Source organism: Manis pentadactyla, chromosome 6 (assembly GCF_030020395.1).
Source record: "Manis pentadactyla isolate mManPen7 chromosome 6, mManPen7.hap1, whole genome shotgun sequence".
NCBI lineage: Eukaryota > Metazoa > Chordata > Mammalia > Pholidota > Manidae > Manis > Manis pentadactyla.
Window position 1 is genome coordinate 154,095,259 of NC_080024.1, and position 25,808 is coordinate 154,121,066.

A 25,808-nucleotide genomic window follows, 5' to 3' on the forward strand; every position below is an offset into this window, starting at 1 on the left:
GTAAAACTTTAAAAGTAAAATTCCTTAAAGAGAGGTTACCTGGGCTGGTTCTGCTGTTGAAGAGCTGAACAACCCTACTTTTTTGGAAGGAAACAAAAGGCTTCTGAGGCCCATAATAACTTATTTTCGTCCCTTTAACACTTCCTATGATGCCTAATACAGTAATCAATGAATATGTATTATTTAATCAGTACCTTAATGAAGAGCATATTCCAGAGACCCTACAGGACACAGAAGTAATCTGACAGATAATGGAACATAACGCAGAAGGAGTGCTTGACATGGCCAGAGGAAGTGAACATTGCCGAGTGAGAAAGGTGCAGGATCTGCATATTCTCTCTCAAAAAAATTAAAATAAGCGACTAACATTCAAAGATGTGCAAATTTAAAACCATCAGATGTCACTTTCACTTCTCAAATAACCAAATTTGTTTCAAAATAGTGCTATAAACATGAAAAATGGAGACTTACATGCCCAACATTAATAGAATGGGTCAGGAAGTCATGAAAAAACCGAACAATGGAATGTCACAGAACTTTTCAAAACCTTAAGCCAAAGGCTGACATGGGAAAGTTCTCACAATGTAATAGGAATGGGAAAGAGGAGAACAGGCCACTGTTCACATAACATGGCCCACAGGTATAAACATAGCTATGTATTTGAAAATGGATCAACAGATGAAAAGTAGGTGTCTTTGGCTGATTTTTTTATTTGCTTCTTTAAAAACATGTATATATTCAGAATTTTCAAATCCCATAATAAGAAAAAGACATTTAGTCTTCAATGAATTTTTATAACAGCTCAAATAGAAAGTCAAGTGAAAGAAGCAGCACTGTGTTATTTAAAAGTCCCTTCCTTTTGCTTCTTTCCTATCACTCTCCCTCTCAATACTGATAAAAAGACAAGATGCTTTTTTCTTCAGTTTCTGAAAATTGGTAGTAATTAGCTTGATACAAAGATTTAAAAATTCACATTTCTTTATGCTTTGCAATGCTGACCATGCCCTTTTTCAAGTTCTGTTCACACTTCAAAGACCACTGGCCCACCTTCTGTCCACTCTCCCATGAGGCTGGCCCATGCTCCCCCACCAGCGTTCATGCAAAGCACTGCAGGGCAAGTTTGCACGGCTGGCCTGAGACGACCTCTCCTTAGCAAGGCCTGCTTGCAGCTGGCCCTTGGCTGGTGTCTGGGCCTCGCATTTCCAGAGAGTCCTCAGCATTTCTGGCCGACAGAAGCGGTCACTGCGCCTGAAGAGTCTGCACCAGGAGTGCGCTCACGCTGCACACCTCCTCTCCCCGGGGCCTGGGGTTTGGGCAATGCCAGGCAGGAGGCCTACAGAGACCCAGCCCCCAGGGAGGGCCCCATGGGGCTGAGGCTCTACTGAGCTACCCCGGGAAACCTCTCACAGATGTTCTCAACCCATTCTGGGAGAAAATACAGACACCGCAGGTGATCCCGCAGGGAGAAGCTCCAGAAATCCGCACCTGAGCCCCTAGCCTTCACCTGGGTGCCTCTGCCTTTGGCTGATTTTGCTCGGCACCCTGCCACTGTAATGAATCTTACCAGTTACAGAACTATATCCTGAGTCCTGTGAGTCATCCCGAACCTGGGGCAGGTCTTGGGGACCCAACCCAAAAGCCCCCCAACGTTGCCAAAAGAAGAGAAGACAAGGTCCACAGAAAAACCCCACAGGGCACCCTCACCAGCTTGCCAGTCCCCACGTACAGGCACCCTCTCGGTACCTCCTCCTCTGCTTACGCCCCCCACCTTCGTCTCTCATAAATCCAGTTCAGGTGACAGAATATTTCATCATCTAAACTTCTTTTAGCTTGATTTTAGAGGCAGTGCACAAAGCAGAGGTTAGCAAATATGTACACATTCAGGGACATAAATTCCTCTCTGAAAGATAATATGAATCTTTTAAGAAAACTCTTAATGCAGCCATGACTTGTCAAAGCGGCAGAACACATAAAAGTACAAAGAGAGAAACCTGCTCAGTTCCTCGGGGGAAAAATGTGACAAAGTCCAAGGAGAAGCAGTCAAATAAACCTTCAGGGAAAGAAGAAGGGACATAGACCCTTTTTATTCGCCATAAGATAGTGTTGAGAGGTAGGAAACCCCACCCCTTGACAGAGTGCCTCGCTGAGGGAGGGTCAGGGGCAGTCTGTTAGGAAATGAGGACTGAGGCCACTCCTGATGGCGCCAGAACAGAACCTGCTCTGATTGAAAGGGCGGTGATGAAGGGTGAAAAATAGAGGAGGGCTTGGTGGTCACCAGCCTGGGAACGGAGCCCGGCAGACCAGCGTCGGCACGCAAACCCAAGAGGCATTCTCTATGGCCTCAGGTGCAGGAGGACAGCACTAGGTGAGAGCAGGGGCCTTGCTGGGGGGGCCACAGAGGGGACGCTCACCCCTGGGCAGCTGCCTCTGCGTCTGATCAGACCTGATCCGCTCCTCCTTGTCTCAGGAGTCTCACTCCAGGCACCAAGAACCAATTAGGGGTCTTCTGGTCTGTTTTCAGTAACATGAGTTGTAAAAAAAAATCCAAAGGCCCTTGTTAGCAAAGTACATGAGACAAAGTTAAGAAAATAGAACAAAGGGATTTTTTGTTCTAAGAAAATACTGTGACCAAGAGGTAGTGAGCCCCAAATGGCCAGTACTCAGTCTGAATGCTTCCTTGGGATGACTCTGTCTGAACATGAACATGGCCCAAGTCCTTCAGTTACCTGTTTTCCCTGCAAAGGCAATTCTAGTGGTAGCTTAAGCCAATCTGAGGCAAAGCATCTATACAAGACATTCTAAACTACACTCTGAAGAAATACATACATATACTTAGCTATATAGGTATATCATGGTACAATTAATTAAAATAGCTACTAACTGCTTTACTGTAAGTCTAGTATTTATCAGAATAACTTGACAGGAGAAGCTGTACAGGTATTCGGCACCACTCACCTGGGCATCTGTCATTCAATGAAACCATACTTTCTGGATTACTGTGGTTCTGTAGTGAGCTTCACATTTGGTAAGGCCAGTCCCCTTACTATTCATTTTCAAAACTTTAGATCCGGATGGTGATCACACAGGTGTTTGCTTTACAATAATTAATTTTATGCATTCCTCTATGTATCATTTCCCAATACAAAGAAGTTTAATTACAAAAAAGGAAAGGCAAGGGGATAATCACTACAACATACAGAACAGTGCTAGCACAATATACAGAACTGGCAGGAAGGAGGTAGTTAAAGCAGAAGGGACACGCAGGGGGCTCCAGAGCCCCGGTACTGGGTGTTTCTTACACCGCGTGGTAGCTGCATGGGGTTTTGCTGTTGTTGTGTAGCCAAGACACATATCACATACAGTAAAGATTTTAGTGTCTCATACTTAACATTTTAAAGCAAAAATGTTGTCAGCCATTCACATGCATATGTCTATTTCTAAATGGATTTTAGACTACCTTTGCAAGTTTTATCATAAACTGACATTGGGATTTTTAAATTGAGCTGCAATGAATTTGTGGACTCAACTGATACATCTTCAGAATTCATAATTAAAGATGGAATGCTAGAAATGGCCCTACAAAATGACCAACACCTCAATTCAAGGGACATGATGGTAAAACATTTTATCCTTGGTAGGAAGAAAATATTCTTCAACAACAGGGGCAAAGGGCTGTCAGCCCCAAGTGCAATACCACAGCCAGAACGTACTAAATATACCACACGGTCCCACAAGAGGGTTTCTCAAAACTGTAGAGGACATTGTGGTCAGTTTTTTTAAATGAGAGAAAGACTCTGATGGCAACAGTGCCCTCTGCTGATACCTAATCACAGAGCCACACGCAGAGGAAATGGGAGTCTTCTATGCTGAAAATTTGTCTTCTTATTGTGAAAACAACAAATGAAAAGTGAATGAGTTCCTCGTCAGTTTCCCAATCTCCTTTATTTTACTTAGCCTCTTGCATGTTATAATAACCATGCAACCTTCTCAGTGAGTCAGCAACATTAACAGAAAACGGGTTTAAAGTCTGCTCCAGCAAGCCAGCAGAGCTGGGCCCTACCTGACCACCCTTACCACGCCAGCACTTTGTAAAGACAAACAGAGCCACACACAAGAAGATACACTCTGGAAGCACATCACTGAGAAGTTCAAATATATAGGAGACAGCATAGCCAAGTGCTTAAGACTCTCAGCTCTGGAGTCAGGCCTGCCTGAACGCAGATGGAGCTCAGCTGTGCGCGAGCTGCACGTCACTAGGGATCTGACCTACATGACCAGCTCCAGCCACTTCGTCAGTAACACAGGAGAGATAAAGGCACCCAACCCACAGGTCTTGCAATGAAGATTAAGTTAAATAATTACCATAAATACAAAACATTCAGCAAGAACATGTAACAAGTGCCCATAAATGTTCTCTGTCACTATCATCTTCATTAGTAAGGGCACAGCTATGGTTTGAAGAATGCACACAAAGCTTAATCATTATGCTGTATTTGCTTAGAACTGGAGAGAGTAGTAGCTCTTAGGTACCCACCGAAAGACCTAGACCTAACAGACCTCACCCCTGGAGGGCGTGGCGATCAGGCTGGGGAGGAGACTGCAGAGCGCAGCAGACAGGCAGTGCTGGAAGTGAGGGACACCACAGGACAGAGTGTTGGCACCACGGAGAGCGAGAGACTAAGTTCTCAGCCTTTTGTGTCCCAGCAGCCACACACGTGTACGTGAGCATTGACTGGGACACTAGGAGGAGGAGGACCCTCAGCAGTACACACTGGGAGGAGAGACAAGGTTTTATTCTCTACTGTAAGTAACAGAAGAAAGGTAAATGGGGTAAAGCCCAGAGAAGAAAGAATGTACATGCCTTTGAAAAACTAAGTGGGACTCTCAAAGGGCAGGACCACTATCCAAGGCTGCAGAGCTCATTCAAGCTGAGAGGGGCTTGAATTTTCTTGATCACCTGTCAATTCCTTTCTAAATCTGAGTCCAAGATTCTGGGCATAGCACAAAGAGCACTGAAGAGAAACAAGAAACCCTGAAAATTAAATATTCTAAGCAGTCAACTCAAGAAACTAGAGAAAGATCAAAATAAACCTAAAGGAGGATGATTCTCTAGGTAATCATATGAATACTAAAACCAATTCATAAAAAGTAGAAAACCTGATAACTTGATCAGAAACAGTTTTTTTTTAATGAAAACTATAGATGCTCCAGTCTGTGAATGTAAATGGAAAAAAACTAAATGCCAAATAACCAAAACTGATAACTTAAAAAGCAACATACAAGAAAAGCATATCTTACGATTCTAGGATGTTTACCATTAGAAGACATATTAATGAAACTTGCTGTATTAATAGTGTAAAGGAGAAAGATCATCAATAGTTACCAAAGATGCATTCAATAGCATTTAACAATTCCTGATTTTAATCTACAGAAATTTTCTATGGAAACTAATCTATAAAACTGATCTATAGAAACTTTCTTAACTTGTAAAAACACTTAACAAAAACCTAGAACAAAAATACTCAGTAACAAAACATTTTATTATCTTAATACCCCCTCCTAGAGGGTTATTTGCAGCGTCTTTCAAAGTCATACGTGCATTTACCCTTGACCCACAATCCTATTTGTAAGAAAGTATTCATTCCAAAGGCAAGACGGGAAAATACAAAGTGTACGAACGAGGCTATTCACTATACCACTATCTTCAACAGTAAAGACAGGAAACCATAGAAAGAAACTATTAACAAACCACCTACCTATACCTGTTTTAAAAAGAGAAAATGGGAAAGACCTCTATCTCGTTCTAGAGAGTGATCTCCAGAATATACTGTTAATCGGGAAAAAGGAAGGAACTTAAAAGGAGGCTCATGTGCCTCGTTGTAAAAAGCTGGGAGAAACAGGAAAATACTGATGTACAGCATGGTACATATTTTTTAAAAACATTTAAAGCAGCAGTCACGGCTAATGGAAGGGTTACCTGGGGAGGGAAAGAACAGGGTGAGGGCGCAAGGAGGCCAGTAAACCCCCTGAACTACCCGGTTCACAGTCTCAACTTTGGAAACATGTAAATCTATGTAATCTTTTTTAAATGCAAAAACAGAAACAAAGCAACCCTGAAAAATGAAAAGAACAAATGAAAGAATCACTCTAATTGTACATCAAAGTGGCAGCCCAACCACACGGAGCGCTGTGTCAGGCAACATGACTGCATGTCTCCACCACAGTGCATCTCAACCACATCAAGAACCACAAGAAGAATCTTGAGTTAAAGAGCATTCAAGAGGCTCACTATTATAATATCAGTATTGTTTTTTTGAAATTATGTATTTTGATGTTGTCTGGAACAAAGACTTTCAGCATAAGAGATATAGGTATATAATCAAATAAGTTAATTAAAAACCCTAAGATCTTTAAATTAATGCATGAATATTTATTCACATTATGAAATCTATAAACTTCTTAGCTCTGCTTCCTCATAAGCCTAAAAGGAATGAAAATTCAAGAGGAATGTGCATCCTGAGGATCCAGATTACGGTCTCTAAATATCACGGTGTAGTGGGAACTAAAAAGAACCAGAACTCCTAGGGAAAATGGCTGATTCCAGGCCTGAGGAGGAAATTGACAAGCCGAGCTGGAGGTTCACTCAATGTGTCATATTAGAACATAAGCAAACTACCAAGGATAACTAATCAGAAGAAATGAGCAAAGGCAACCGGTGACAGGATGACTTGAGCATCACAGTAACACTAAAAAGAGTATGACTGCAAATAGACTAAAATATATAAACTGTACTTTTTTAATTCATGAGTTCGTAATAATACTCCTCCTAAAAAAACTTACAAGTCATCTTTGAAGACAGAGCATTAACCACTATTCCATAACTTAAAGAGAAAGAGTCAAGTATATACCCTGCGTTTCCTGTACTAATTATATTTCATAGTAACTAAATAGTTGATAAGAGAAAACTCTTCTTTACAGAAGAATACTGCATAATAGACATAGAAGGCATGATAGAACTAGGAAGTCATCATTTTGTAACCTCTGATAAAATAATACATATGGTACACATCATTTGGCAGGCATTTGTGGAAAAATTTAGAATAGAAGGAGCAGACTGAAAAATCCCTGAACCTACTGATCTTAACATAATTAATATGTAGACAATTTCTTGAAAAACAAAATACCAAAGCTCACTCAAGAAGAAATGACCTAAAAATAGCCCTATATCTACAAAAGAAATTGAAACTGTAGTTAAAAACCTTCCCACAAAGAAAGCTCCAAGCCTTGATGGCTTCACAGATGAATTCTAACAACCATTTAAGGAAGAAATACTACCGATTCTATGCAAAATCCTCCAAAAAATTCAAGAATTGTAAGTACTTCCCAACTCATCCTACGAGATTAGCATGGCCTGAGACCAAAAACACACAAAGAATTACAAAACGTTTAGAAAACAAAATGGAAGAGAAGGAACACAGATGAAATGCTTACTAAAGATCTTAACAAGAAATGTGCAAAACTAATATAAAGAAAATTCTAAAACACTCCCAAAAGACATAAAAAAAAGTATTTTTTAAAAAAATGAAAGACATTCCACATTCTTGGATAGGACATTCAACAACAAAGAGTCAGTTTACCCAGGTTAATATATACATTTGATATAATTCTAATAAAAATGCCAGCAAGTACAGAAAACCTAGCAGTCTTCCAAATCAAAAAGCAAAGAGAACTCAGAGCCTAATGGGAGTGCACTAAAAGGGCACAAAAGCCTGCTCGGGGCAGATCCCACAGACCAAGCTGGGGACAACTGCAGCTTCAAAAGGAGTGATGTCTGTAATCAATTAAAAGTTACTGAATAAACAAAACACAAGAGCCCAAAGACACTCAACAAGACAGGGAGAGCAGAGAGCCCACGCAGAGCCACCTCACCACAGGAGGCGACTTCACACCAATTTCTTAGTCAGAAAGTTGGTGGTTAAAAGCAGAAGGATTAAAGCATTTACCCTCCATTATAAGAAATCACCCAGTTGATGAAAGTTCTTTACAAAAAGCTCAGCTAATGAATGTAGAAATGATGATGTGCTAAGAAAAACACCATTTTCTAAACTCAAAAAAAAAATTGACTTAGGGATTAATAATGGATGTCAAATCCATTAAGTAGAAGAATTTGGGAGAACAGGATATTTGGAAATAACGTACCTAGTTTCCCCTATGAAATATTACCAAAACTGTTAAACTAGAATATCTGTGCAAGTTTATACATCAAACTTCAAGTTTAAAGGATATGGAGGAATGACACCAAGAGGAAACAGGCAGACAAACCAGAACTGAGGGCACTCTACATGCCTTCTCTTCTCCAGGGGGGCTGAAGTCCCACCCTTTCTCTTTCTACTGCAGCCTCTGTCTCAGCTTTGGTAAACATGACAGACACTGAAGCAGTCTGTACAGAAGAGCTGGTGTCCCTTTATTCTTATCTTGGACAGATGCTACACTGGCCCTGTTAGCAAATTTACCAGATTCCTTTGATATAAAGGGAAGAAGTGGGGGAAAGTGGGAGCAGTCAAAACTACAAGGAAAGTATCAACAGAGAATATTCTAGAAGGTAGAGCAGAGAGATGGTGATGAAGAAGCCAGAGCCAGAAGCTACAGAGATGAGAGTTGGCCAAGTATTTCACAAGACCTAGAATGCCAGAGGGCCTGGGAGGACAGCGAGCCGACAGAGATGCAATGACTCTTCAGGAGTACAGAGCTTCACTCAGATATAAAACTGGTCCTCTGTTTGCTCCAATCACCTAATTTCAAACTGAAAGAAAAAGTCAATTAGTTTCACCTTTCTTGGTACAGAGACTGCGAAATGTGCCACTCAGGTAGGAAATTCCACTGCTGTGCATATCAACATGGAGTTGGTAGTCATGCAGTCCATATTCTGGGGTGTCATCCAAAAGAGGGCTATGAGGAGGTGGCTCATAAGGGCTAAAAAGCAAAACAAAGCATATACACAAATTTGTCAACACCAGAGATAAAATGCTCGAATTGAAAAAACCCTTTTAAAATATTAACATCCATTCAAAGCACCAGCTATCAATTCTGTGTAGGATTCCCAATCATATTCCATACCATGAACTCAAACAACTCCTGTTTCTTCTATACTTGATTACTTCTGTACTTCACCAACTTCTATAAAAACAGGCAGAGATATGAGTTCCACAGGTGTCCACAGGACCACCACAGGCCAACGTGTTTCTGAGACCTGTCCCAGGGCAGCAGAGGTCGGCAAAGGCACAGACCTGCTCAGCAGGAAAATGCACCACGTAGCAGACCTACAGGTCAGGACCCTGAGCAGAAGACCCAAAGCTAAACAAAGTTTTATTCAGTAAGAAAAACTTTATATATAAGGTAACAAACTCAAAAGCATTCAGGAGCTTTGCAGGGGATTTTTTAAAACGAGCATAAGAGCTGTAGTGAAACTGAATGTATATTCACCTCCTGAAGACCTTCAAACCCATTTGGAGACACAAGCTGTACAGACCCAGTAAAAGCACATCTGCCAGCCCTGCCCAGCCAAGAGGCCATGGGTCTGCATGTGTACCAAGGATGCATACAGAGGATTAGTGCCCTGGCATCTTGGAGTAATGAAGCTATCCTGCCCTTATAAATAATATTCCACTAGGGACATAATCCTTAACCCAGAACAAAGAAAGTAAATGTGTGCTCATGAATAATCCAATTGTTTTAGGAAGAGCTAAACAATTATGCCTGGCTGCTGACTAAAAACAGAGTATATTTGTAATTATTCTCAGGATATTTAGATGGTATCAACTTCTAATATTTACGTTGACTACACAAAAAGTGATACACCCACACACAATACATACACAGTGGCCGAGCCTAATGTGCTCCTCTCCACAAGGTGATGGAAATGAAGATTTGCCGTAACAAAAGCCAGTTCTTCCTCCCTCTGAAAGTTAATTAAAAAGAATACATTTTTCAACTGAAATATTTTAATTTTTCACAATGGCATTGTGAGCATCATGGCATTCATCCTGCAGATGGATGCAGTTTCTTACAACAAAGGTTTCCACAGTGCACATGCATTATTACTGCTAAAACATTATTACTGCCTAATGAGGCTTAGTGTCCTAGTGACAACCCAAACATGCAGAGTATGCAGTATCTGAAGGGTTAACATCCTAGTCCTTGTGAGACATCAAAACATTGTATTATGTATGATGGTTTCAATAACACATATTATTTATTCCAGGTTGTTCCAACTCTTTACCAAAATCAAGACAATACTGGTAAGACCTTCACAGATACATGATTAATTCCACAAATACTTAACCTTAGTGGCATAACATTCCTCTCTCGAGTACCTGCTTGACTTGGCAAAGCCAGTGAATGATTATATTCAAACTCCACTAATCCATCAGGTTGAGTAGCAGAAAATGTGACTGTACAGGAACTGGTCTCCATTCCTCCCCAAACTCACAGCTGACTCGGGGGAACCCAGAATGTAAATGTGAAGGACCTGTTCCCTCACAGCCCGAGGGAGGACAATCAGATCAGAGTCCTCGTGACTAGTTGGGCCAACAAAGACTGACGTGTACCAGTCAAGAAACACAGAGCAAGCACAGCAATGCCTGTGCCTGGCCCACAAGTCACACCCCCACAGGAAGCTGGTGGGACAGGGACCAACTGCCACGGCTGCTTGAGGAAAGGGTCTGAGGATGCAGCTGCTGCAGACCTGGTTCTGTCCAGTCACCATGTAAAGATGCACGCTGTTATTCTCAGAATACAGTGTGTAAACTGCTATCTTAAAACAGCCACAGGTCAAAGCCACAGATTTCAACCAACCTGTGGTGCACAGAGGAACACCACACTATGATGCTTTTCACTGAAGTGCCTGCCCAGAAAATGACCCCCGACAAGGGAGCCAGCCACGAGTGTCACCTAGTGAAAAAGAGACCTCATCTGGTGGGAAAGGATAACTCTTCAGACACTTCACCCTGAGGGCAGAGTACACCCAATGCCACCCCCACAGGCTCAGAACGCATGTTCAGAGAGACTCGGGCAGCGCCACGACACTGCAGGAGGAACAGGCACCTGGCAGGAGGAGGTGGCCCGCCAGCCGTGGCCCCGGCAGGACAGAGGGTCTCCTGGAGGGCACTGGGTGACAGGGCTGAGAGGATGCTCCAGCGGGTGGGCGCGGGCAGGGATTCGACTCTCACCTTCCAAAGCCCCACCAGCAGGCCTGGGTTGAGGCAGAAGATCCGAATGAGCCCATCACAGCCAATCATGGTGGATCCAGTTAGATCACTCAGATTGTACTTTGCAATTAATGAATGCCATCGAGGTCTGTGAACATCCATGCCGAAGAGAGGAAAGAGAAATGAGCTTTCACCTCTGAAGTGTTACCAGTTCTCTTTAGTGTTGTGTTACCTGAAAATATTTCTGAAGTGTGTGCACGCTGTTAACAAGTGACCTACTGACGGGCAAGGACATGAGCAGCTTGTGCAAGTGAAAGGCCAGCAGGCCCGTTTCCCACGCAGTGTCCCTCCCGCCCGCCCGCTCACTCAGGGGCCTGGGCACAGGTGGGCGGAAGGGTCATGAAACAAAGAGGAGGAAGCGCTTTCCATTCCCTCCGAACCCGGCACAATGCTGAGGTCAAAGCAGATCCTCATTTGCATTCCTAATTGAGTCAGATAATGCATAAAGGCAAAATACATTAAATGACAAGAAAGCACATGGTCTCAGTAGGCTAGCTGAAAGCAGATATACTTTTTAAAGTTACTATCAAGAATAACTCAGAGAAAATGAAAATTTTAACATCAGAAAATAAATTTAAAACAAAACCATGTGTGTTTCCATGAAGAAGATACACTGTGAACTGTAAGAATTAGTGTCTAAGAGTAAGTCAGTCAGGAAACACAACTCAACTCTCTATTCATCATAAGACTTAAAATCAACAGAGTGAAACATTTTATAAGCACTATAATGGCAGACAGATGTTTGTCATTCCCAGGAACGTAAAGATGGTTCAGGCAACTACAAGAGGGATGTGATCTCCAAAGTCAATGACACAGCTCTGCATTAGAGGGAAGCCCCCACGGAGCCAGGGCCACATCACATCCAAGAGTCACTGGGGCACTTAGAGCCAAGCCAGCAGGCGATAGGGGTTCAAATGTTCATTAAGTTAAAGAATTAGAAAATCAGGGAGTTCGGCCCTGGCACTGTTTCACAGCAGAGGAGAGCTTTAAGCATCCAAACCGCTCTGCGGCACCGCACAGCCCCGTCCCGCATTCCATCTCGGAGCTCCTCTTTGGGCTGAGAACCACGTGGGGCAGGGAGAGGCAGGTGGGTGAGTTGCGTATGATGCATCCCTAAACATAAACTCAGCACTGGCAGAGCACACCAGGAGGATGTCAAACACAGGCCGGGGACCCAGGGGTGGGGTCAGGGGCCGGAGCTGAAGCCTCAGCTCCAAAACGGTCCAGGCTGATCTTCATTCACAGGTGGGGGACTGCCATTATGGTGGGGACAGATGCGGCCAGTGGGCTGTGAAATCCCCCCTCGGCCACTCCTCAGTGCGCCCCTAACTGGACAATGCTGGTCAACATGGCTGAGCAGCAGGTACAGACCCCGCAGAGAACGTGCTCACCCCATGCACCCTGACTTCCCGGCCTACCGACACAGAAACCAAGGTGGATGTTAACCCAACCTGTCTCACAAATTTGGGGAGATACCCCACAAACTGCAGAATGGAGAACACTAGCAAAGGAGAAAATTTAATGAAAGTTCAAATTGCAAATTACCTAAGGCTTTCACTGTTGTTGAAAAAAAAAATCTCATGAAGGAAACAAAAAAGACCCAGATAAACTGCCACATCTCTCCTTTGCTGTCACACAGATGCATGTAAGGATCCCTGTTTCTGCATGATGAAAGTATTTGCTTACAAACCTGCAATTAAAATGCAGGTCTAAACAGATTCCTGAAATACACCTTCCGTGTTTGTTCACCACAGTTTATCCAATGCTGGCTGAAGTTCATTGAATTTTAATGGAAAGAAACTCTAGCACATGAATTTTCCCAATGAACTGTAGCATTTCCGTCACTTGCAGTATCTGTACTCCTGACCTGGACGGCAGTTTTCAGGAGCACATTACCTTTAATTGAGCTTCACAGTTCAACACTATCCATTTAAATGAGTTTCACAATCATGTTAATTTTGATCTATTACCAATAAAATATTTCATGACATGCCAAGGAACATATTGTTTGACTGGTACACACGTTGTGGACTCATGCCCCAAACAGCATCTCACAGTGCTTAAAACCACACACTACATTAGACAAATCTGCTGTCCATCATGATACCATATGAAATTTCAGAGATCTATCCAAACAGAAGTATCATTCTAAAAAGTGTGTTTCAAAATATCTTCTGTAATATAATCAGGAAAAAGAATTTGTGTATTCTTGTTCACAGCAGTAAGGGCATTTGCAGAATGCGGCAAAGCCTGGCTTTCCCAGCACTAAGAAGCATGGTCCTCAGACTGACAGCTTGACAGCTGAGAGTGACCACTGAGCAGCCCACGGAGCCGCCCCCAGAGGGAGGAGCCACAATCAAGGTGCCCAGTTAAATGCTGCAAACACGGCCCGGATCCAGGAAACCCAAGGAAGAACACTGCCCCTCCTAGACAGCAGGACACATGAGTTCTCTGCACACCTTCACAGCAAGGACGTGTGTGAGAGGAACCCACAGGTGGGACCGTGGCAGCAAGGCTGGGGAGGCCAGGGCGCAGTAAATGCCGGTGCCACGTGGAGGCATGAGACATGGTGTCAGCCCGCCCACTGGAGGTCAAGGGCTGGAAGCCAGCCCTGGAGAAGGCAGCCATGACCTCTGCAGTGGCTGTAAATGTTACACAAACACAGTCACTTGCTCAGATCAGGATGCTACACATGCCACAGTTCAGCTTTTAGGAGAAAATGAGCAGTTTGTTGGAAAAAGCAAGATACAAGCCTTATAGTGAGTGTGAACTCACGACAGAGTAAGTACCCAATACGCACCAGCAGTGTAATACCCACGTGTCTGGTCAATGCACTCATAGCAGCCATGCGTGCTACACGCTACGGCACCACCACCACCACCACCCCAGCTTACAGATGAGAAAGCGGAGGCCCAGCAAGAGTAAGTTACTTGCACAAGTAGGGTCAACAGAAAGGCACATAAAAATAACTAAAAATTATGACTTTATGACCTAATATTTGAGCTGTGATTACTGACTGCACTGTTCACTAAAGCAGGAATATATAATAGTTTTGTATATCTTAATGATAAAATGGTTAAAACTAAAAACCTCAAAAGGTTAGCCAGCCAGCCATCAGGGAACTTTGTTAACTAGAGGTCATTCCCCATCACAGATAACCATGGTAGGAAGAACCTAAACTTACATCTGATCAGAAATGTGATCAACTCCTTCTTCTCCTCTTCTATACTGACCCAAAATGAGAGACAAGTCTTCAAGATGCAATCAAATTATAATACACTGGCTGTATTTTTAAATGACAACAGTAATGCCAACTAGTATTCACATATAATATGTTCTCACCTGAAAGTTCTGCTGAATTAGTACTTACCCATTTTTGGAGGGGGTTTTAGGCCAGTGCATAAAAACTGGCATCGCCCCGCACAGATCTAGACCTGACAGAGCGGCCAGTCGTGGCCAGTGTTTGCCATACCACACGGCTGCAGCTGACGCGTTGTTGATGGAAAGATCAACGTGCTTCAGGATGTGCTCTTTTCCACTCTTCTCCTTCAGTATAATTACCCAACCTAAACCTGATATTCTGGAGACAGAAAAGCAAGCTAAAAACAGGCTCATGGAAGAAAAAACACGCTGAAGTCTACTTCACACGTCAAGTCTAAAGTATCTACGCCCGACAAGCCAAAGCCGAGGGCCAGAACATGCCCGACATCACTTCGTGTCACCAACAGCTCTCTGCTCACGCTTCTCGGCACCTTCCTGCCACTTGCTGAGCACCTCCTACGTCCTCAGTACGGGCTGTACACAGGTACAGAAGACAGAGGTTCCGCCCGGAAGGTGGGATGCCTTGACCGTTCCTGCCCTACTAGAGCAGACTGCTAGGTTATTTCTGCTTTTCGTAAAACTTTGGGCCATTTATATGGAATGGGAAAACACTATCTATCCTACAGATGCACGGAAACCCACACAAATATCAGACAGTACCTCACAATATAAACCGCACGTACGTCCTCTGTGCACAGCGCTTGGAGCAGACACCATCCTTTTAGAAAGTGACACACACCACAATGTTTAACAGCACTCTCAAGTGCCCACTGCCCACTGTGCAGATGACACTGCGTACCTGAGTGCCTCCTTGGTTTTAGCTGGGAGGCCCGTGTAAGGGTTGACAGGTCTGAGAACCTCAGCTAGCGCTGCTTTTACAGATACTGTTTGTTTTGTAATATATTCTTTCTTCCAGTATCCAGCTTCTTTATCCTCAACTGACAGTACGCTCACAGACACAGCTGTCTTCTCTACTGAATGAGCTTCCCAATTAAATCTTTTAGGCGAAAAGGCAGTGGAGTAGATTCTGATCCAAATAAAACTAAAGGAAAAGAGGAAACATGTTAGCTAAGAGACACTGTCATGTACCTATAGCAGTAATACACTAAGTTAGAGGTGCACCGTGATTTTTAAATAGTCCAATTCCACAGATAAATCAAGCTGCACATTTCTAGTTGTTCATGTTAAACTGAACTGCAGCTTGAGGTAAGTGTTTCAGCCTGAGCAACCTCAGAAATACAAAAGGAAAAGCTTAGCCCCTAGGGTCAAGTTAAAATGAGGGATCTCCTGTTATTTGGGATCATCTGAGCCAGTGACTGAACAGGAGATTATAGAAAAATTGTAAGAAGTAGTGTGATTCCTACCTTATTTTAAGTATACTCATGTTTCTTTTAAAAGAGCATATACATATATATGTATACACAAAGTATCAACAGCGAATAACAGAATTGTATGTTCTTTTTTGATTTCTGTTTCAGTTTTCAACAATGAACACGTACTGCTTGCACAAAGATAAAAAATGAGAAATTCATTGCACAATAACAAAAAAATGAAAAAGAAAAAATAACAATGACAGTTAATTTTTGAGCATCATGTTTCAGCACTTCATATACATCAACTCATTTAATCCTCACAGCAACCCCCAAAGTAGCTACTCTTACTGTGCCCACTGAACAGGTGACCTAACAGAGGCCCAGGCCAGTCTGTGTAGACCAGGAATTAATTGGTAGAACCAGGACTGAGTCCCCTGCACATCACCGCCTTCGGTAACAAAGAAACGGACTCAAAGCAACAGAGCAATTCACTCACATTCAGAGCCAATCAGCTACAGTGCTGGACTCGAATTCAGCCCTGTGATCCCCCCACTTGCCATGGAGGCTGGGAGGAAGTCACACAAGCAGGAGCCAAAGCTGAGGCCAGGGCCCCTCTCTCCAGCCAAGCTCCCCTTCGGGAAAATGAAGTAAATGCCTCTTGAGAGAAACTGAGGCAGGGATTAAAATCGGTTTCCTAATGTGAAAGGTGAATTTTACATAAATAAACTTAATTACTTGCTGATTTATGTTTCCACATTTCTTGTTAGCGTGGTAAGGGATGAAACGACCAATGTTCAAGGGAACGACTCCTGGCACAAGGCACTTTCCTGCCAGGAGGGGACGTCCTCCTGGCCGCAGGAGGTCCTGGGAGATGCTAGACCCTCGAAGTGAGAGCCTTCAGTCAGGACTAAGCACAGCACAAAAGGAGCGCTTCTCCAGCACAGGACCTGGGAACAGGCCTCCTGGACCCAGGCCTCACATGGACTTGCGAGCGGGCCCACACATTCTTGGACCCCTACTGGCATCTTTCTAGTGTAGGTTTCCAAGTCACTTCTCAGCCCACAAAAGCATTTCACACCACACTTTCTGCCTTAACATATTTATATTTTCAGTTCAGAAATTTCTGGGCTGTCATATGTGAGCTAATAAATGCAAATGGCTGATTTACATAGTACATCTAGGCAAATCCAAAACAGTTTCTCCAAAAGCCCTTGAACACTTTGAAAAAAATTCCATTTATGTAGAAGCTTGTTTGTGTTTTCTTCACAATTATTTACTCATCATTCCACTCTACTTGAGCCTTCTTTTGCTTTAGCAAGACTTCAAATTTCTTACATCAAACTGAGGCTGCCTCTATGCTGATATCAGCCCGCGCACAGACTACACAGGCGCTGCCATGGGGCAGAGAAGCAGAGCCGCCCCCCACACAGCTCAGTGACAACAACCGCACCTGACATTGTGAGACGAGCCACTTTTGCACACATCATCCTACCAGATTTACCCTAAGTGGAGACTAAAAAGAACAAAAACATTTTACGATATAGAATTAAAGTACTGTGCAGACTGTTCCCCTAATCTGTAAAACACAAATGTCAAGTTTAAGAGGCTTTTAACAATCTCCAAAACCCAAGCACATTCATTTCTTCATCACCACATGCTCCATCCTGTTAAAAAGCTAAAGTAGACATGAAGACAAGAGCGTATTTATCTGTTCTATCAGTCAGGCCCAGAAAGGCTTTAATCAAACAAGTTGTTCTGAAAATGGGGCCAATTCAATGTTCTGATAAAGTGCTTCTCAGAGTGCTGAAAAATAAAAACCCCACATGCTGATCGGACCCAGCCTGGTCCACGCCTCCCGGATCCACGCGTCCATGTGGACACTGACGCCGATGCTGAGGGCCATGCGCACATGGAGAACTCACTGGGGAAGGTCAGAACATCTGGGCCCCGGCCAGCATCTCTGGAAAGGGAGAGGTGGCCCCACTGATGGACGGAGCACCAGCTACCCCGCCCCCCAGTAGGCCGCCCGTGGGCCACCAGGGTAACGGGTGTGATGTGCCTCCTGGTCTCCTCTTCAGAAACAATGCTGGGAAAATACTATTAACTTTTCAAAAACATTGGTTCACACATTTGATTGTACACACATCGTTTAATGAAGTCAGACTACTACTCTTAAAACTACGATTCAACTTATACAATTAAAAAGAACATACACAACTTCAAAAAGTAAACAAACATGATAGTAATTTCATCATAAACTCAGTTTTTAAGGACAACTGTCAAGAAACTGAGATGGGGCATCATTAATAATTCAAGTACACCAGATATTATGAGAGCTATGGCCCCAAATCCACGGGGAGGCCCAGTGCCTGCACCACATAGGCCTCTGAAGTTAAGGCAGGAGCTAAGAAACTTATAATTTCTCAGCTTATCTAAGTAATCTGAGTTCTATCCTTAAAGTAAGAACCCTCTAAAAAGCTACTATTGGGGACATGTAATTGACCCGTTTCTTGCAAAACACCTCCCTGCATTTTGCTTCAGTGAGCACCTCCACCTCTCATTAAGGGTCATTAAGGAAGGGATAAAAATTGCTCTACATTCATTCTAGGACTATTGTTAAGAATGTGATTCATTATTTCACTCAATGTGTGTGTGTGTCTATTGACACAGACGGACCAACACAGTCTCCCACAAAGGAAACATCTTTTTAAATTAAAAGAAAAACCACCCTTTGCAACAAGAGAATGGTATTAGGCCCCCTTCTGATTATGAAAACTTGACATTCACTAGTGTGACCTGGAGAATTTTTTAAATGCAGATACCAGAACACACAATTAAAATCTCCAGAAATGCAGGCCAGGGTCCAGATGTTTTTAAACTTCCCCAGTCAGTTCTCATGCAGTCATCCCACAGATGGCATTCTGAGAGCCACTGCACCAGCTGTTTCTCACCCTCAGTGTTCCGAGACGGAACCCATCACAGCTCTCCCTCAGCCGTTCTCCATGTCATCTGTTCAGCAAACTACCAGTGATTCTGCATTCCCTCACTTTCTCCTTGGTGGGCAGGCGGTTCTGTGTGAGATCAAGATCTGTCTGACCTTCTCATGTTGAAGGGGGGCCCTAAAAGCCAAGCTGTGGGCCATACCACTCCCACCAGAAGTTGGGATTCCACTGTCTCACCCCCAAAGAGGAAATTCTGAGTTGCAGACAATGACCACAGTGACAGAACAGAAGAAAGAGTCCCATCTCTTCTTTCACAGGTGCCCTGCCAGGCCAGGTGGGCCTCATCCTCTCCAGCTTCCCGATGCCTGGGTAAAGCCTCAGTCGGAGGGCACTTGCAGCCTCTCCTATGCCTCAACCATGCTGCCCCTTCGGGTTCTCCCTGAGCATACCTGACAGAGCCCCTCCTCTCCCCACCTGAGGATCTGCATGGCTGCCTGCAAAGAGCACACTCCCTGCTCTGCCAACCAAGGGCAAGGCCAGCCGGGGCAGGTGCCCGGGGCTGCGGGAGATGGCGGGGGTAGGTCTGTCTGCTTCTCGGGGAAGACGGCAAGTCCTGCCGGCCAACAGACCGAGCCACTTCTTCCACTAACAAGTTTGATCTTTCCTTAGACTTATTGTGTCTATGTCTAAAAACACTCTCGAAATTCTTTTCAATTTTAAAAAACATTTAAAAAGGTCTTACTAGTTCTCACGACTTCCACATCAAAATCCCGTCGAAACCTAACAGGGGTTTGGTTGTCTCCTTACTTGTCATTGGCCAGATGATAAAAGCGCCTGTTCACACATCCAGTACAAAGCAGAGTCGCAGCATCCAAGTAGGCAAAGATCTTCAGCAGGATTTCCGGAGGCATCCTGAGATGAGAGGAGACCAGAGGAACAGGAGAGCGTTGAAGGCACAAGTTACCCGGAGATCACCTGCCCGATCATCCCCAAACAGAGGCGACAAACAGACCCTCTTATACAGAAGGCAAACTGCCCACTTCTCCTCAGTATTTTCTCCCCTGAAATGTCTAGTTTTCAGTTCCTAGGACACGAACTGACAGGGACCCCAGGGCACAGATGCTGACTTCCTCAGCACTCTCATTGCACCCCCACACGGGGTGAACGAGCAGGCCTCCACTGCCCCCTCATGAACACATGTATTATTCTTGTTGAGGTCAGAGGAACTCAGAAACAACGCGTTCGTAGCTATTGATTTAAAGAACACAGAACACTCCCCCCACACACACACACAAAAAAAAACCCATAGTGGGACAGGAAAGAAGTCACTTCCCCCCTAACCACCACTGCTCCCCTGGCCCTGCCACCCACACATCCTCACGCTGGGACTGTTTGGGGAGACCCCAAGCTCTGGAAGATTTTCTCAAGTGCATTTTTCCTTTGCATTCATTGCCTAACTAAACTGCGATGCATTCTCAGTGTCCCATGTATTATTACGAGCTTAGGATTTTACAAAACACTGCAAGAATCTGAAGTGCCTAGAAAGCATCAGCAGTGTTAGGAAGTCAGGAACAGGCACTCACGACTCTCGGGGAAATGACAATATGAGAAGGAAGCTAAAGACACTGGGCAGAGGGTGTCTAGGGGTGAAGAGTTGAGATCAAACCTTTTGGCCAATTTAAAATGGTTTGCCACACTCCACTTGTGATTTTAACTATTTTAAATTTTTTTAATTATGATGAAAATCACGTTATCAAATGTTTCATAGGGAAATAATCATTCTTAAAATTCTGATTATACTGAGAAAGAATGAAGTGGATCCTCAGAGAAAAGCTGATAAATGCAAGACATATTTGATGGGTGTCTCTATGTAAGTGTTACTCCATCAAAAGCTTCTGAGATATGTAACCAGAGACTCTCTGAGAGTTTAAACAGGCAGTTTTGCTTGGGAAATAGATAGATCCCTCCCCCCAAATGAAATGTCTTACATTCAGAGTCAATAAAGCAGCCACTTCTGGAGAGAAAAAGTCTCTCACGCTAGAGATGACAAAGTTGCAAGAAAAGACATTTCTGTGACCGGTTGGATCATCCATTGCATATAGTTTCTGTATTTTGACTGAACTATTTCACAAAAATTCACAGGTATTTTTTAAACCAGTGTAATTAAAATAAAAAGGTAGAGTCAGGCTTAAAGAAAACATTTTAGGAAGGTGTCCAGCAATTGTACAATCTCTTAAATGAAATAAAACCTTATTCAAGATGGACATTAGACAGGTTTACCCTCCTACCCCAACTAACATAATAAAGGGGGTGCTTCTAGCAGAAGGAGAAAACCTCTGCTTGTACTTCCAATACTTGAGCTCAAAGACATTCTTAATTATGACTCATGAGGTTTCCTTGAAGCTGGTACCATGTCTGCACCCATCCTGGGTTCTACTTGTGTCACACTGGGTTCTGCTGGGTTCTGATTACCTCACACGCTCTGAGTAGGGGAGGATGGGAAAGGGAAGAGGCAGGTGAGATGCAGGTGAGATGCAGGAGGACCAAAAGAGCACACGGTACCGGGGCACAGAAAACCTGCTTTAGGCTGACAAGCTTCCCCAAGAAAAGCTAAGTTAATTTGTGCATGTTAATTTTTAGCAGCATAAGAGTTCAAGTCTGAAATGCCCCTGTCCCCATTCCATACTGTGAATCCCCTGCAATATTCCTGCATTTCCAACTTTCTTGCTACCTGTTCCCATGAAGAAAGCTCAAGACTCCTTGCCAAGCCCGTCCCACACTGAGGTCCAGGGGCCCGGCTCAGGGTCAGAGGCCTTGCCCTTCTTCATCACCCACACCAGCCTCTGAGAACTCTCCCCCCAGTACCACCTCTAAATTGCTGCTCTCCCTGACCCCCACCTCCCTCCCGCCACCGCAGAACCCCCTGCTCCTCCCACTGCCAAGCTTTGGGAAAGAGCAGGAGAAAACAAGGCCCTGTCTGCACCTGCTGCCTTGCCTCCACTTGCTTTTTGCACATGTCGATGTGAAACATAACACACAGAAGCATATCCCTACACAAAGGCCCTGCCCATCCTCTCCCCCACACCCTCACCCGGGACAGCTCGGGGCTGCTCGCCAGGCCCCGCAGGTGCCGCCCGCGCTCAGCAGCAGCTCCTCTTCTGCTCCACACGCCCCGTCCCGGTTGCCTGGGCCTCCCTGGTCTCTCCTGACTCCTCAGCTGGCTCTAAATGGCCCAGTTCTCTGACTTGTTCCCAGAGCCCCTCACTTTCACCTCCAGTTTCTCCCCAAGATGCGTCACCCTCTCCATGGCTGTGGACTCTTCCCACACCCCCCGAACTCCTCGAGTACCCCCCGTGTCTGCAGCAGTGACTCCCGCCTGCCCTGGCGCCTCCCCATCCCAGCCAGCAGCCAGGGTCCCACCTCTTGGCTGCCTTCTGCTCACACACCTGACTGTGCATGAGTCGGACCCCAAGCAAAGCTCAGATTCGCTCCCTCCTCCTCAAGAAGGACACAGGTAAGCAGATAAGGAGGTATCACAGCTCTCAGCCCAAAACTCACCACACTGTGCAGGGCACAGTCTCCTCCCTCAGGCCCTGCAGAGGTGGCCTCCCCTCCTGCTCACTCACCACCCCCCTGCACCCCTGCCCACGTGGCGCCCCTCTTGGTCCCTCTTCTCCAAGCTCTTTAAGGGCACTTTTCATTCTCAACTTGAATGTCACCACCTCAGAGAAGTCTTTCCTTACCTTCCTGCCCCACTACTCTGGATTAGGGAATCCATTTGTTCTCTTGACAGCAAATCCCCCAACTTATAAATTGTTACTTTTTTTAAATCTCTCTCCGCCTCTAGACTGAAAGCCTCGTGAGCACACACAGAAACAGCTCCCACTCGTGCCCCAGCTCCAAGCACAGTATCTGGTACAGAAAAGTATTTGATGGGTAGTTTAACTGAATAGACATTTGTTCTACTTCTTAGAGGAGATTACTTCGTGGCAAATTCTATTCCCTGAGGATACAGCTTAAAGCTTAAACTGAAGTCCTTAAATCGATCTTTCCTTTTTGGCTTTTCATTTCATTTTAAAACACACAAAAAACATGTACACTTTAGCTCACTAAACAGTTATTAAACAGTTTGAATAGTAAAAGCCCAAAACTTGAAATCAGGCAACTTAGGTTTGAATCTGAATTCTGCAATACATGGACTCTGTGAGCCTTACTTCCTCCACTGTGACGCTGAGCTCTCCGGGTTCCACACAGTGCTTAGCATGTAGTTGGTGCTCCATAAATCCTAGTACAGCAAAAACCCACAGGCATTTCAGCACCAATCTCATATAATTTTTTTTAAAAAAAGATTCTACAGATCTTGTTGCTGAGGTCCCAGTGCAGAATCTTGCCACAGCAAAACGGTTCCCAAAACACTGAGAGCTAAGAAATTCAGAGACATCTTGACCTTTTAGAAGAGCACATTTTAATCTTTCTCCTATTTCAAGGGTCTCTGTCAACCAGTAAGTGAATAATTTTGAAGAACATTTTTTAAAAAGGAAAATTAAATGTACTTGTCACTTTTAGAAGTTTAACTTCATAAAACTAGTCTAATAATGATAGTGGTGACAGGCTGATGACTCATATCAAACTTTCCATGTTGTACATTCTTCCTACACAATTCTATTCTTGGATAGCAAAAATAGAAACTTGGTATATACAGCATTATAACTTTCTGTAAGGACTCCATCCCCAGAGCCCCCCACCCCCACCCCAGAGTGGCAGACGGCTGCACTCACCTATCCAGAGACACAGAACAGTTAGTGGGGGGTTTCTCACAGTCCTTTTCCCACCTGGCATATTGCTGCAGAGCATTTCTGCCTGCAGCACCTTTGAGACTTGGATCCTTTCTGAAAGTAAACATGGAAAAATCAGGTTACAATGAAAGGTGAACTGTCCATTCCCCTCTACAAAATTGTAAAGGATTCATAAACTCCCAAGATTACTCACTGTAAAACTTCATCTCTGCAAAGAAAGATAGGAAGGCAGGTGGGGAAGGATTGTGAAACATTCAGTGTCCTGAGTTAAGTAAACCTTCAAATTGAACTTTGGTGTGTTTTAAACCTAAGATCCAGTACATGCTATTACAGACTGTCAGCATATAAAAGAGGTGCTATAAAATGTATTTAATAGAAATAAAAAGGATAAAGATAAAATCAATAGATTGGCCAGTTTCAATAATACAACAGGAACCTAATAAAGATAACATCAACAGAGTTAAAAACACACCTGTCAATCTGTGAACCAAAGCCACCAGCATAACCTACTGCTTGGCTGCGAGGGTGGTGACTGGCTGCGACTCCGCTGTGGCAGGCCTTGCCATGGAGTACCGATACTCAGCCACAGATTTTTTCACATTTGAACAACTCACATTCAATGAATATATTTTAATTGGCTATCTTTTTTTTATTTTAGGGGTACAAAAAATAATAGTGAATCTTATAACCAAGGCTTTTAAGATTTGAGGGAAGAGGGTATAATACTTTATGCAATTAATCCTTTCCAGAAGTTCCTAAAGTAAGTTTGTATTACCCAGTCCTCAAAATGAGCAGTACTCAAAAGCAGCGGGGTAGGGGTCTGAAACACCCAGAAAGGCAGTGGGTCCACAGCCTCTGCTTCTGCACAGCAGCCCACAGCAAGAGCCCCTGGTGGGTATGTTGTTTCTCTTGAACAGGTTTGGAAGCTGCTCTTCACCACACACATCAATTGTTGGCCCACCTCCCACCGCACACGTTATTTCAGTGACTAAAACCTAGAGTATATATACATTATCCTCAGGCTCAGTTCACAAATGCTGTTGCTCTGAGTATATATTTTGTTCACCTGTTTTTCCTACCAAGTTGACTCCCTGATTATATTTGGACTAACACTCAAAAATGACGTGTGCAATAATCAGGGACAAAATGAGGGCTCCAAGAAGGTGGAAGGAAGGGCAATAATCTCTCTGCAAGCAGAGGAATGAGTGCCACACAGACAGATCTGAACAGAAGACTGCCTCAACCTGGTGCAAGCCGTCCCTTGGAGGCACAGGGTGGGTGTCGCCCACAGACCTGGGGTAGCCTGATGATGACTGTGGAGATGGGTATGCCAAGAGGTCCATATCAGCAGGCCCTCAAACTGTCTAACAATTCCCCATGTGCTTCTGGGAAGCTGGAGGAGTTTCTCTTCCCCAGACAGCTTTCCTTTTAAAAACAAGCATAATGGCTGGCACATGGTAAACCCTCAATACACATGAGCTATCACCTGCACGCTGGCATCTCAGGCTAGGAGAGGATGAGTATAATAAACCTTTCCATAGCCTGGACGGTAACAAATTCACAAGGGCTTAAAAAAAAATGCTGGCTACCCGTGCCTCTCCATTCCCACTTCAGCAAAAGGCACTCCGTGTGCTTTCTGTCTTATCTGACTTTCTAGGCAATGCATACTTGGGAAATGCAAAGCAGGCAGAACCAGTGGTTTTCAACCTGTTCTCTGCAAAACAAAGAGGGGAAGAGGCAGGAAGAGATGCTAATTTGAGAAACTGCAATGCCCTCTCCCCCTTTAATCTGAGAATTCATTCCACCTGTGCAGTACGTGTGTTTGTACTTCTGTTGAAATTTCTGTTTAAGCAAAGATTTCTACAGCAGAGAAGCTTCAGAAAAGCTCCACTGACCTGCCTCTACCACAACCAGAGGTGAAACAATCCTTTCACCTGACTGTAATCCTTTCTAGGGCTGCCTTCACAAAGTACCTCAAACTAGATGGCTTAACACAACAGAAATTTGTCGTCTCACAGTCCGAAAGACCGAAAGACCAGTGTTGGGAGGACCAGGCTCCCTCCAAAGGCCCTAGGGGAGGGTCCTTCCTTGCCCCTTCCAGTGGTCTCCAGCAATTGTTGATGCTCCTTACCTTATGGCAGTTCTGCTGGTTCTCAAAGGCATTCACAG

General features: G+C 44.1%; 1 protein-coding gene across 3 annotated transcripts in view; it reads right to left on the bottom strand.

Annotated features, from left to right (window-relative positions):
* FBXO15 (F-box protein 15) overlaps positions 1–25,808 on the bottom strand; it is a 39,269-nt gene that overhangs the window by 11,550 nt on the left and 1,911 nt on the right. For 2 of the 3 annotated variants that reach the window (XM_036884153.2, XM_036884157.2), the window contains exons 2-8: positions 23,622–23,732; positions 19,651–19,755; positions 15,388–15,630; positions 14,638–14,847; positions 11,229–11,355; positions 9,876–9,958; positions 8,831–8,973 (exon numbers count right to left, since the gene is read on the bottom strand). In XM_036884153.2, coding sequence (XP_036740048.2) covers positions 8,831–8,973; positions 9,876–9,958; positions 11,229–11,355; positions 14,638–14,847; positions 15,388–15,630; positions 19,651–19,755; positions 23,622–23,732 — 1,022 coding nt within the window. The remainder of the gene's footprint in view (positions 1–8,830; positions 8,974–9,875; positions 9,959–11,228; positions 11,356–14,637; positions 14,848–15,387; positions 15,631–19,650; positions 19,756–23,621; positions 23,733–25,808) is intronic. The other variant, XM_036884156.2, reaches the window with a different exon arrangement.